General features: G+C 38.6%; 1 protein-coding gene across 1 annotated transcript in view; it reads right to left on the reverse strand.

Moving 5' to 3' along the window:
* LOC144662783 (vascular endothelial growth factor receptor 1-like) overlaps window positions 1-12,947 on the reverse strand; it is a 74,361-nt gene that overhangs the window by 3,416 nt on the left and 57,998 nt on the right. Inside the window, exons 8-19 of the mRNA XM_078523701.1 lie at window positions 11,056-11,364; window positions 10,370-10,627; window positions 9,937-10,050; window positions 9,242-9,260; window positions 8,749-8,791; window positions 8,195-8,450; window positions 8,006-8,116; window positions 7,278-7,468; window positions 6,924-7,046; window positions 6,764-6,834; window positions 6,501-6,541; window positions 497-593 (exon numbers count right to left, since the gene is read on the reverse strand). Of these exons, the coding sequence (XP_078379827.1) occupies window positions 497-593; window positions 6,501-6,541; window positions 6,764-6,834; window positions 6,924-7,046; window positions 7,278-7,468; window positions 8,006-8,116; window positions 8,195-8,450; window positions 8,749-8,791; window positions 9,242-9,260; window positions 9,937-10,050; window positions 10,370-10,627; window positions 11,056-11,364 (1,633 nt within the window). The remainder of the gene's footprint in view (window positions 1-496; window positions 594-6,500; window positions 6,542-6,763; window positions 6,835-6,923; window positions 7,047-7,277; window positions 7,469-8,005; window positions 8,117-8,194; window positions 8,451-8,748; window positions 8,792-9,241; window positions 9,261-9,936; window positions 10,051-10,369; window positions 10,628-11,055; window positions 11,365-12,947) is intronic.

Consider the following 12,947-nt stretch of genomic DNA (forward strand, 5'->3'; position numbering starts at 1 on the left):
TTCCATGATAGTCTTCCAAAGTATCTTTCAGAAGAGTTAGAGAGGATCCAAAGGAGGGCAATGCGCATCATCTTTCCTTTCAAGCCCTACCAAGAAGCCTTGGCTCAGGCTGGTCTTGAAACTCTTTCAGCAAGAAGACAGTCCCTAACGAACAAGCTTTTTTTCAAAGATTGCAGAAGACAGGAATAACAAACTCCATAATTTACTCCCAGAGAGGAACACCTGTCATTACAATTTGAGGAAGAAACGAACATTCAATGCTAATTTTAAGACAAATAGATTGAAGAACTCATTCATTCTTAGCAATGCGCTCAAATTTTAAATACTTGACTTTTCATAGCTGTATATGTCATTTTGTATATATAAGAAATTTTAACCTTTTTTAACCATTGTAATTTTTTGTAAAAAACTATATTATTCAACCCTTGGGTTGCAATTTAGTTTTAATAAAGCATCTATCTATCACACTAAAATATCTAAGAATGCACATATTTACAGTTTGCTATCCACATGTTTTGGTTTTGGCATTCTGAATCCTTCTTGAAGTCTCCTGGCGATTTGTCGAGCGGTAATTCCTGGATATGGAGATCCACCTAGACGAAAAAAGTCATATTATATTTTTGGTGATAATTAATGACATGATTTACTTTCAAAGACAAATTTGAATTGATGTTTGGTTGGTTTTCTAACAACTGTGTAAAATTTCCATTTACTAAGTTGAACTAATAAATAAGATCAGCACTTGAATATACTCTCGTTATGTTAAAGGAAAACAATTTCAGTAGGACACGGTTTCCAATTAACTTTCTATAATCCTCTAAATCCTCTCGCGTAGAACAAGATACACGAAAATACGACATTTTGTTGTCCAATTGCTAGTGCTCTAATTGTGTTCAGCGTAAGCCAGGCTGCTGACTATTTTAACAATAGAGTGTTTCTGTCGAGGAACTATCGGTCTGACTGATAGTTGCCCCGCGGAAATTTGATGTTCTTAAAACAAAGCGAAGCTTCGAGGGCTAATATGCTAGTTTTAAGAACATCAAATTTCCAAGGGGCAACTATCAGACCGATAGTTCCGAGACAGAAACACTCTATTGTCTTTATTGTTCACCACCAGAAACGGCCCATAAGGGTTGAAACGTTTAACGCGCGCGCACAGCGTTTGAATATTCATTTTGCTAAGTACCATATTTGGAACCACGAAAAATTTGTACGCGAATGCTTTATACACGTAATGACGCACGCAACATAATTTTGGGTTTTGCGGAAAGTTGCTTGAATTTCGACCTAAACTCCGTGAATTTCTTACAGAAACTAAAGAAATACATTACGTGTATCGAATCGAAGTTCTCCAGACTTCTTCAAGAAGATGAAACAGGAGAATTTAACCAAATTTAACTTTATTCAACCAATAGTTCGTATAGTGTGATCGTCCGGGTGAGAGTAGTTCTGAGAAGAACTGTTGTTGGTGACTGACGTTTCGACAACCTGAGCGGAAGTCATCTTCAGAGTCAAGTGAAAAGTTGTTGTCAGTCGATGATGTTATAAGTCTGGTCCGTTGAAGCTGATTGGTCAGTTAAGCCGTGATGTTATTGGCTGTAAGACTCGTGTAAAGTTTGTCATCAGTAATTGGTCAGTTTCGATCCGTCTATTGTTAGTCTAATTAAGTCGTTCTGTTCCGTCTATTGTTAGTCAAATTAAGTCGTTCTGTTGGCGGTTCGTTTGTCGCTTCTCTTTACGTCGTGAATAAGTCGTTTGTAAGGTGCCGGTAGTTGTTGACATCTGTTGATAGGCGTCTGTTCTAAGTTTGTGTACCAGCTTTCCAGAGTCAGTCGTTGAAAATAGTTAGTACTGTAGGTTAAGCATTCAGCAGAGTCCCAGTCGATTTTGTGTTTAGTAAGTCGGTGGTGTTCAGAAATGTGATTGTTGACATCACCATTTCGATTCTCGTCGCTCGTTTGTGTTCAGTCAGTCTCGTGGTCAAGTTTCTACCGGTCTCTCCGATGTAGGAGGCCTGGCAGTCGGAGCATTTGATCTTATAAATCGCTCCCTGTCTGTTGTTAGGTTCGTCCCTGTCTTTAACGTTGGTCAGTAAATGTCGTAACGTTGTTATAGGTTTGTGAGCTACACGGATATTGTAGGGTTGTAGGATCCTCGCAATAGTCTCAGAAGTGCCCTTGATGTAGGGTAAAGTCGCTGTAGTAACAGATGTCAGATTTCTGTCAGTTTCAGTAGTTCTGTGAGTGTTGCGTCTAATAAAGTCAGTATTGTAGTTGTTCTTGTGGAAAACGCGGTCAAGGTATTTGTTTTCGTCAGATAAACTGTCTGGTGTGTCACAAACTAGTTGCGCTCGTCTCGTCAAAGTCTTGATAGTCGTAGCTTTGTGGGAAGTCGGGTTGTAGGATGTTTCGTCCAGTAATCTGTCGGTATGCGTCGGTTTTCTGTACACTGTAGTTCGTATTTTGTTGTTGTCGCGGCTTACCAGACAGTCAAGAAAAGGAAGTTTTCCGTTTTCTTCGATCTCCCTGGTAAACTGAATGTCGGCGTTCTGTTCGTTTAGGTGTTTGTGAAAGTCGTCGATTTCGTCTTTGTGTACGGCGGTAAAAGTATCGTCAACGTAGCGTAACCAGAGCGGTATCGTTTGTCGGCAAGTTGCAAGGGCGCGTTCCTCGATGTTTTGCATCACAATTTCTGCGGCAAGCAACCAAGCTTGCTCAAAAACAAGATTACGCCATCGAGCGCGAGCTAGCGCGCGCTGTGAATTTTATCCAAATATAGTAATTTTGATTGGTTAAATGTTTCTCGTAATTTTCCAAATATGGTACTTAGTGTAAACGAATGTGCAAACGCTTTGTACAGTGCAAATCATAGGGAGTTACACGTTTCAACCCTTATGGGTTTCTTTCGCCACTAAATTTTCTTCCGCGCGCACATACAAAAACGAGCATCGTGAATTATTTTTACTTTTCAGAATAAAAAACTCAATCGAAAGCCGAAATTTAACAAACGAAACAAAACCAGACAAGAAATTAAACCCACTAAATGCAGTGAGTTTGGTTGGGTTTTTTGTCTGCAGGCACGCTTGTTTACAAGAAAATTTTACGGGCGGGCACTATCCATCCGGGCATTTTTCTCGGACGGGCACTATTTTAACAATAGAGTGTCTCTGTCGAGGAACTATCGGCTGATAGTTGCCCCGCGGAAATTTGATGTTCTTAAAACAAATATTAGCCCGAGAAGCGAAGCTTCGAGGGCTATAGGCTAGTTTTAAGAACATCAAATTTCCGAGGGGCAACTATCAGACCGATAGTTCCGAGACAGAAACACTCTATTATCTTTATTGTTCACCACTAAATTTTCTTCCGCGCGCACATACAAAAACGAGCATCGGGAATTATTTTTACTTTTGAGGATAAAAAACTCAATTGTAAGCCGAAATTTAACAAACGAAACAAAACCAGACAAGAAAAACATTAAATGCAGTGAATTTGGTTGGGTTTTTTGTCTGCAGGCACGCTTGTTTACAAAAAAAAAGTCACGGGCGGGCACTATCGATCCGGGCATTTTTCTTCGGCGGGCACTATGCGCTGATAGAACACCGCGGCAAAACGCACTGCGCATGAGTGGAATATTAAGATCCGGTCAGTTTTGTATTTCCGGTTGACTATGTAATCCAGTCGCGTAAATACAAAATTACTGTCGTACGAAGTTTAAACACAAAACATAAGAAATAGCAAAGAAACATAAGGAAAAGAATGGCCTCTTTCAAAAGTTTATTTATTTTTGTAGCTTCATACTTTTGCACCATAGGGTTTCCTGCTTGCACCAACATTGAAAATGATGCTTGAAGTTTGCAGGTCGCTAGCGCTCGACAGTCGACAGTGGCAACTTGTTTTGACTGTGTCTATTACTTTGCCCGCTTTAATTGCTCGCAAATTAAGGGGCGTCAAATGAGAAAGAAAAACAACATAAAACCAAAATAAAGAACCACTGAACTTTCAGGTTTAGGCGAGTTCGATAATTCTTGCCTTCACTGAGAAAAAGTCACAAAACAAGAAAGAAAACAACATTTGCTCAGTGTCTGCTTGGTTCAACATGAATGAATTGAGTCTTCGATACTCCCGGACTACCTGGAGTTTTTGCTGGATTGAAAGCTGTTAGCCGCGAAGCTAAACAAGCTTATATTGTGTTTCCATTCAAGACAAAGGCAATTTGATTTCTTAATCCTCCTCACAAGACCGAATATTCGTCAACTTCGCGGATGTTTTCCACCGTCCAGTCCGTGTGGTTGCCTCACGCGCGAACATGAAACTTGCAGATTCGCACGTGGCGTTCAATTAACCAAACTTTCAAACTATCGTACCGATTATCTCTCTTCAATCTAAAAGGAAAAACAGAATCAAAGACTTGTTTAAAAACTTGCTTTAAACCATAAACCGAATAATTAAAAATCGGAACTCACTGCCGGGTGTTATTTAAAAAGTAAAACTTATACCTCGAAACGAAAAACAAACGAAGCGACTGCGTGCTGTCATTTTTTAGGCCGAAGTTTTAGGTTAAATAAATGTAGAACTGAAAATAATTAAAGCTAAAAAATACACAAACATGCAACCAATTACTGGATAGGAAAGTATGAATTTAGTCAAGGTTAATCGATCAAGAGAAACTGGCAAGTAAAACTCCGCCTTCTCGCCTTGTGTGAAAATAAACTCAAGCTTATTAAAGCCTGGTTCTCATATGATCGTCCCGATCGTCTCTGTCGCTTCTGTCGCTTCAAAAAGTTCGCTTGCTCCAATCACCTCAGACTTTGCAAACGACAGAAGCGACAGAGACGATCGGGGCGATCATATGAGAACCAGCCTTAAAGCTCATCTGCTGCTCAAATTCAGAATCAAAATCTTAGTGAATCCACAACTTACCTTTTCTAAATCTATCGAGTATTGTTTCGGTCATATTTTGTTTGTTATCCCTGACAGCAGATTAAAACACCGCAATTCACGAAGCAAAACAACTAAACGTGGGCCATGACTGACCTTGAACCGAAAGCGTGGCGAGCGTCGACGAGTGAAGCCCGTTGAGTGACTGGAAAGATGACCGGAAGTGCTAAATTTAGCGCATGCGCAGACGTTCTGCCGCGGTGTCGCGCTGATAGTAGGGACTTTAAGATACCTGGACGGCTGACCTCGAGGACGGCTGACCGGACGTAATTTTTCGCGAGTAGCCTAAATTGCGCATGCCCGCTCCACGCACATTGCCGTCCAGCTCCGTCCAGCTGTTGTCGAGGACGTGAGAAGTAGAGTTTTGCCGTCCACCAGTGAACAGGAGTGCTTTTGTATGATTTCGTTTAAAAATCTCATTATTTTTTTTAATTCTGTTACTTTGATAGGTGGTCCTTTATGAAATTCTTGGTTTGGCACTGATAAAAAGTTTAGAAGTCAAGTTTTATTTGCGGTTGCGAATATATTTGCTGTGCTTTGCATAAACGCTGATGGCAAAGCCACGTGCGCGAAATCATGAGCTTTCTTGATTGTGTTTCTACAAAAATTTCACTTGGAATTTGTACCCTGTGAATGAAAATAGTGCTTTCTGGTCCCACACTTAGAGCCAAAAGCCAAAAATCTTTTTCTTCGCTTGTTTTGGGCTAAGGAATTATTGATCCACTAACGAAGCCGTCCTCCGTTAACACACGCCGGCTCTTAACGTTGGAAGTTCCCGCCAAGAACGTCGACATCAGCCAGTGCTCCTCGCGAAATTCTACCGTCCTCGAGGTCAGCAGTCCAGGTATCTTAAAGTCCCTAGTGCCCTCAGGCGGACGGGCACTATCGCGTCACGTGTTCAATTTAAACCAATCAGAATCGGAGAAAATTTAGAGGTGAACTATAAGGGCTGATAGTGCCCTCCGGCGGACGAACACTATCGCGTCACGTGATCAATTTAAACCAATCAGAATCGGAGAAAATTTAGTGGTGAACTATAAGGGCTGATAGTGCTCTCCGCAGATGAAACTATCGTGATCAATTTAAGCCAATCAAAACCGGAGAAAATTTAGTGGAGAACTCTAACGATCGATAGATGGTACATCGAAGAATGTCAAATAGTCAGACAGCAGGCTATTTTAACGGAAATAAGTATATACCACACAAGTGAATAATGCTTTTTGCGAGCGCTGATTGGTTTAACTCGGAGGTGTACTATTCACCTCCGAGCAACTAGAGAGAAACAAACTGCCTTCGTGTGTCGCTTTGTTTACCGAAAGTGATGTTTTGGTCCGCTTATTATTCAACTTGTGTGGTATATACCTAAAGAATTATTATCCATTAAATTAGATTTTCTATTTTTCTCTCGCACGAGTGAAAATACTCCTCGTAAGACTGGCCAAATCGCGTTACCATAATTTAGAAAAAAAATTGAGTTCAACGTTTACTCGTTTACTTTTGGTCGCAAACATAAATAATTTAAAATACGTCATGTAATAATGCATGAATTATAATTCAACTTACCTACAGTGAGAATCTCGTAGAGTAGCACACCATAGCTCCAACTGCCAAACAAGGAATGAGTAAGCCTAGTTGTATTAACGTGAGTCGACATCGACACAGGCACAAGCATTAACTTTTTAATAAATGTTTTACTCTTAATCGAAGTATCCTTTAATAAGTCAAAGCTTAAAAAACTTTTTTCAAAAGAATATTTCGCCATGTTTTACAGAAATTTGTAAATCGATTAAAAAATATCAGGTGTCCTTGTATTGTGAAGTACTTACACGTCACTTTGTGTTGTGTATGTTCCGTATAACAAAGCTTCATAAGCAGTCCACTTGACAGGCAGGCGACCCTTTAAAGAAAAAGTGGAAGCAATTGAAAGTATATTTATTAATAATATTTTGTGAGTGAAAAACAATTGTGATTCGATTAAATTCTCACCCGACTTTGTTTGGTATAAATATCATCCTGGTGAACATTCCTTGCCATCCCAAAATCTGTCACCTTACACTTCTCTCCTTCACCAACAAGAACATTTCTGGCCGCCAAGTCACGATGGATTATCTGAAGGAAAGATATAACTTATTATTCTTATCTTACTAAAATGATTCTGTACAACCCTTTTCAATAATAACTAGCAAATGCTCTGAAAAATTCTTAAACTCTTACGGGAATAGCACGTCTCGCTTTCTTAAACTTAAACGACAATCGAACGGTTTTTGCAAAATAGGTGAAAAGAATTTTTTTAGTTTTACAGTTAATAGGGTAAAGCAAAAAAATCTACAACAACCAAACCTTTCTCGAAGACAAATAAAACATTCCATCAGCAACTTGCCAGGCGAACCTCATCAACTGTTCCGCAGTCAGACTAGTTTGTGGTTTCACATCCGGGTCTTTAAAGTAAGTGTCGTTGAGTCCCCGACTCTTTCGCAAGTAACCCAGTAGGTCGCCAAACGGCACGTACTCAATGAGAACTAACAGTGGATCTATAATAAAACGAAACCCAGGAAAAAATAATAACTATAACTAGGCAAGATAATGGGTACGGTAATCAGAAACAAGAACTGATTTAACTTTGACAGGTTGTAATAGTAAATGGTGGAATCGATATCTCACTGTGATAAAAATAAAGAAAAGGTGTATCGTATTTATGCAGTTACAGGGCTCCGTTGTCACCCCCAAAAAATTTTATTACTTTTTGATCAGTTTTTTTACATGTTTTGACAACTCACTGATGGCTTCTGTTTCAAATGGCCAATCAAAATGTAAAAAGTGAGGGAGGCGCAGTAGAGAGTAGACCTGAAATTTTGACAACTTTGCCTCTCGTAGTTTCTTGTAACTTAATCAATCAGAAGGTTCGTCTAAACATACTGTAACTGCATGCATCTTACTTCTCCAGTGCAGTTACACATTCCATCCGCTTGATCATGTACTGATTAGGTTTCAGTATCTTGCCAACTTTAGTTCGATTATCGTATCTATGTATGCCTGTGATATTATTTAATCAGCCTATATTTATTTACCAGTCTCAGTAACACATGCCATCAGCTTGATCACATGAGGATGAGGCTTCAGCTTCTTCATCAACTCCACTTCTGCCAACAAGTCTTTTCTATCTGAATCCGGGGCGTTCGCTACAAAACAAACAAAACATCGCAGATGGTTTCCCGCCATTCCAAATGAATTCGATAGTTAATAATTTCTTATCGCACCTTTTAACATTTTCACAGCAACCGTACTATTTTCCTCGTTACCACGTATGTTCCACGCTGTTGCCTTGGCAACTTGAGAAAAAGCTCCTTTGCCAATAACTTTAATAATTTTAACTTGCTCTCGATTAATTTCCCATCTTCGTCCTGAAGGGTGAAGCGGCATGTAGTCTGCACTGTTTGGAACTGCGTAGTTAGTGAAATCACCAGATGGCACCATATTGGGGGACTGTTTTTCGGTCTCCGTAGCCAAGGTATTCTATTGGAGAATAACAAGTTTTCATTCGTTATTCATTCATTGGTTTACTGATGTAGCATAAGTATTACCAATATGCATGCTAATGTTGTAGTTCGTGCGCTAACATAAGTGGTGTTATTTTTGCGATATTTTCAAAGTTAAACTCGATACAACAAAGCCTTCTTCCATCGGTGAAAACTACTTTTCAAGTTTAATCTTGATGTACCGTAAACTATTCAACACTGCCCCAGGCGCGAGGCAAGGTTTGCAATTGAATCATCATCTATTGTCTCCAGTATGTAGTTTTTAATTAACTTACCAACGCAACAAGTTCTCCGCCGCATCCCGAACATATATTTCTTCTGAAATAAAGTAACATATTTTTCATAGCTATATATTCAGTTTCTAAGTTTTAAATTTTACCTAAAAAAGTTTCGTTTCCTGTTAATCCAAAGTCAATCCAGTTTTGATTCAATTCCACGAAGTTGGGAAATGTGCAAAGATCATTTGAAACATATCCGTATCTTATGCACAGAAGGTATATAATCAAATGCTCATCAAGGATTCTTTCACACAGACCGATATTTAAATTCAATGGTTGCATAAAGTAAATCTTCTCGCGTGGTGGTTTACGTACGTCACTGTTTTAGGGATGTAATTCGTCTGGCAAATGAACATCACAGATAAAACCACATAAAAGGGTTTAAACTGATTGCGCCAAAATGACACGCGCAAATGATAACTGCTTACTGAAATTGGGATAATTTTATGTACAAGAAATCTTCAGCTTATAAATGACCGATTTTACTCACCGATTCGTTTTTAAGATATCTGAAATAACAACAAAAAATACTGGTCAGTGAGTTCTCTCTTTCATGAAATAGCCTAATGCAAACACGAGAGAGCTTGGGAAATTTTGAATTCTATCATTCTTTCTCGAATATTTTCATCGAGCTCTTGAAACAAAAAGAGGCCGCTTTCTATTTATTTTAGATAAAAAAACAAACAAAACAATTCAGTGACACGCTAACATAGTCTTACAGTAAATGGCCAATTTGAACCCAGGAGTATTAGTAGGTCGTATAATGTGGTCGTCCGGGTGAGAGTGGTTCTGAGAAGAACTATTGGTGGTGACTGACGTTTCGATAAACCTGAGCGGAAGTCATCTTCAAAGTCAAATGAAAAGTTGTTATCAGTCGATGATGTTATAAGTCAGGTCCGTTGAAGTTGAATGGTCAGTTTAGCCGTGATTTTATTGGCAGTACAGTAATTGGTAACATAACATAGTCTTGTGCGAAGGAACTATACAACTAAACAAAATGCCTGTCGCTATTATATCATAAATAATCTACCGCAATTTGTTCAAGTATACTTTAATATGAGTTCATGGTTTTTGCGCTAATTTCTCTCATTAGATTACACATGTCGTCTGAAAGATAATTATCTATCGCATCTAAATGTTTTCAGGATATTGCATAATGTAACTCCTGACGCAAACGTAACTTACCCGCACCACTGCGCAGTCTCCGGAGGAGGATAATCAGAATAACAATAATAATCAACAGCAGAAGGATGATAATGATGTAAACAATGTGAAGAATTGTCTCTTTACACGACGAACCTGGAACGTGCAATATAAATATAATTTATATGGTTATTCATTTGAGTGCTTGGTTTGGCATATTAGGAGAATATAACAACTTGACGATGAATTTTCCATTTTTTTACCAATTACCATTTCCCATGTTCTCAAAAAACCACTATGGTTATATGATTTAACATGCATTTTGTAACAGAAATACTTGAGTAAAACGATTCAACAGAACGCACTTACAAAATGTTACAGTACACCGGTTGGACACTACGGATATACAGCTGACTTGCAAGAAACCAACGGAATCTACTTCATTTAAGCTATGTTCAAATGTGACATACGTTACCTTTGATCGTAACCTCCACGGTATATTTCACAGTTCCTACAGAGTTTGAGGCTTTACATTCGTAATTCCCGGCATCATTTTCATTGGCTTCGTGAATGATAAAGTTTGTTTCATTAGTGCTACTTTGAAGTAACTCGCCATCTATACTCCAGGTAACAAGTGGTTTAGGATAGCCATCAGCTTTGCAGAACAAGTAAAGCAAGTTTCCCTTAACAACAGTGACTTTTCCTTTGCTTTTTAAAGTTATTGTTGGTGAATCTATTGCAAAGAAAGGTAGAAATATGAAGAGTACAGGTATTTGTCAGCTAATTAAGGGAATCCATTATGAGACATTCTGGCTTGAAAGAAACTGACTATCAACAGCCAGTTATTCAAAACAAAGTATAAGAACGTTTACTCGCTCCATTGCGACAAAATAGGTTAAACAGTGCATTCAGGGCCTGATTTACTTCTATTTAATATTTTTCTTAATTGGAAGCCGATCTCTAAGATATGTCTTTATACCTGCCCAGGCATAATGAGCAATTCTCGGGAAACTGCCTTCTGGCGATGACAAATCGAAATTATTAGAGTTCACAGTGGGCTTTATAAATCGGCGTAGCGAATCGTGTAAATCCTGTCATATTTATAAGCAAATAATCCACGCTTATTCAAGGAAACCAAACACAAAAAAATATGGAACATACCTCCTGTTGCCTTGACTCTTATGATCTTACTATCTTCTTTCAAACTTTCACCAAGTTCGTTTGTCGCAGTAACAACAAATTCGTACACCTTGCCTTTCTCCAACTCAACTTTCCATTCTCTAACTGAGATATCAGTAATTGTCTTTATATTGGTCCATTCTCCTGGTTTACCATCAGTCACTATTCTCTGGTACACAGTGTACTGTGTGATTTCTCTTCCATTATTTTGTGGTTCACTCCACTTCAGAGTAATCGTATCGTCTGTTACTTCACTGGGCAGATCTTCAATTGCCGCTGCTGCTGGGACTCCTTGGTTAACAAAAATATCATGATCAGTTACCATGCCGTTAAAAGTTATCAATTTCTATTATCTCTTTGCAAAATCTTCCCATGTCACTAACTCAAACTGATCATCTGGTGTTACCGTTTTTGAGGGTAACCACATAATAAAGCAAATTTCAGCACGATAGCACCTTGAAAAGAGTTATCATTTAGTCCGAGTAACGATCATATCATATATAGAGGATATTACACGGTGGCGAGAAGATATGAATTTTATGTTCGAGTGGCAGAAACGATATCTCACGAGTGAGCGTAGCGAACGAGTGGGATATCGTTTTTGCCACGAGAACATAAAATTCATATCTTTGAGCCAACGTGTAATGTTCTTTTTATTATATGGAGACCGGATGTAGTTGACGTTGCCGATTTTTATTTCATTGTTTTCGAATAATCGAGCCTGTTTAACAAATCAGCGTTCGTCTTCATAGAAAATACAAAGCACCCGTGCCCAGGATATAGAAACACTAAAAACTGAATTCCGATCAAACAAAATACTTGTCAACTAAATAACACGTAAGAACTGAAAACATTACTGACTTTGACTTGAAACCGATGCGGCAAAGTCTTGATAGCCGATCGATAGTGTTCAACTGCTTTTGTTTTCTTCTCTGCGACAACTTGCAATGGTACGCGCGGTGAAATCCCTTGTGAAGAATTCCCTCTAAAAACCTTGAAATTGTCAAGGTTTTCATTATCGTGTACTCATTCTTAACTTTTTTGGAAAACTCATTCTTTTTCGTTGTTTAGTTAAACAAATTAAACCTTCGTGTCGATGCTAACAACAAACGACACGAAACCAATTTCATTCAGCAAAATAGAAATGGCGCGAATCGTGACGTCAATGAGCGATATGTCACTCGCAAGAGTGTCATACGGAAAATACGCCACTCGGGTCCCGGATGGAGTGGCGTATGGAATCTACGAGTGGTTTAGTTCCCAGTAAAACACTCTCCTCCATATAATAAAATAGAGTAACGTCATATCAAATTTTAATACTTTTAATCTTGCGACAAATTATATATTATCATTCCCAAGAGAGTTCAGAACTGAGTTCCCTGAATTAGAATCACAGAATCGTTTGCTTTGTTTTGATTTGTTTGTAAATAACGACCTTTACAAGTCACTTACGTTTTATAGTTTTTTAGTTTTTTGGTCTGTGATAAAACAACTTGTTTTTACATGTAAATAATTCTATGAAAGATTTTTCTAATCAACATGAGATTTTCTCAGTACTTCTTTCAGTTAGTTTAATTTTAATATGCCTATTTTACATGGCTGCTGAGAAAGGATGTACACTCCGTACTTGACGTAAGTCATAATCAAGAAGATTCAACATCAAACGACAAGCAGCATGCAACAATTATTAGAACCAGGGGGGGGGGGGGGAAGAAACGAGGTCTGGGACCGAGTAGCGATGCTCTCACAACTTGCAAAGCGATCAATTCACGATGTAGTCAGCGGTTTTTGGACGATGATGCAACAGGCAATCTTTTCCCGCGAAATGGAAGCTGCTATGTCGTGGAATCACTTATTATAAAGGGGTTCAATTC

This window comes from Oculina patagonica, chromosome 8 (genome assembly GCF_052425735.1).
Source record: "Oculina patagonica isolate OP01 chromosome 8, crgOcupat, whole genome shotgun sequence".
Classification (NCBI taxonomy): Eukaryota; Metazoa; Cnidaria; class Anthozoa; order Scleractinia; family Oculinidae; genus Oculina; species Oculina patagonica.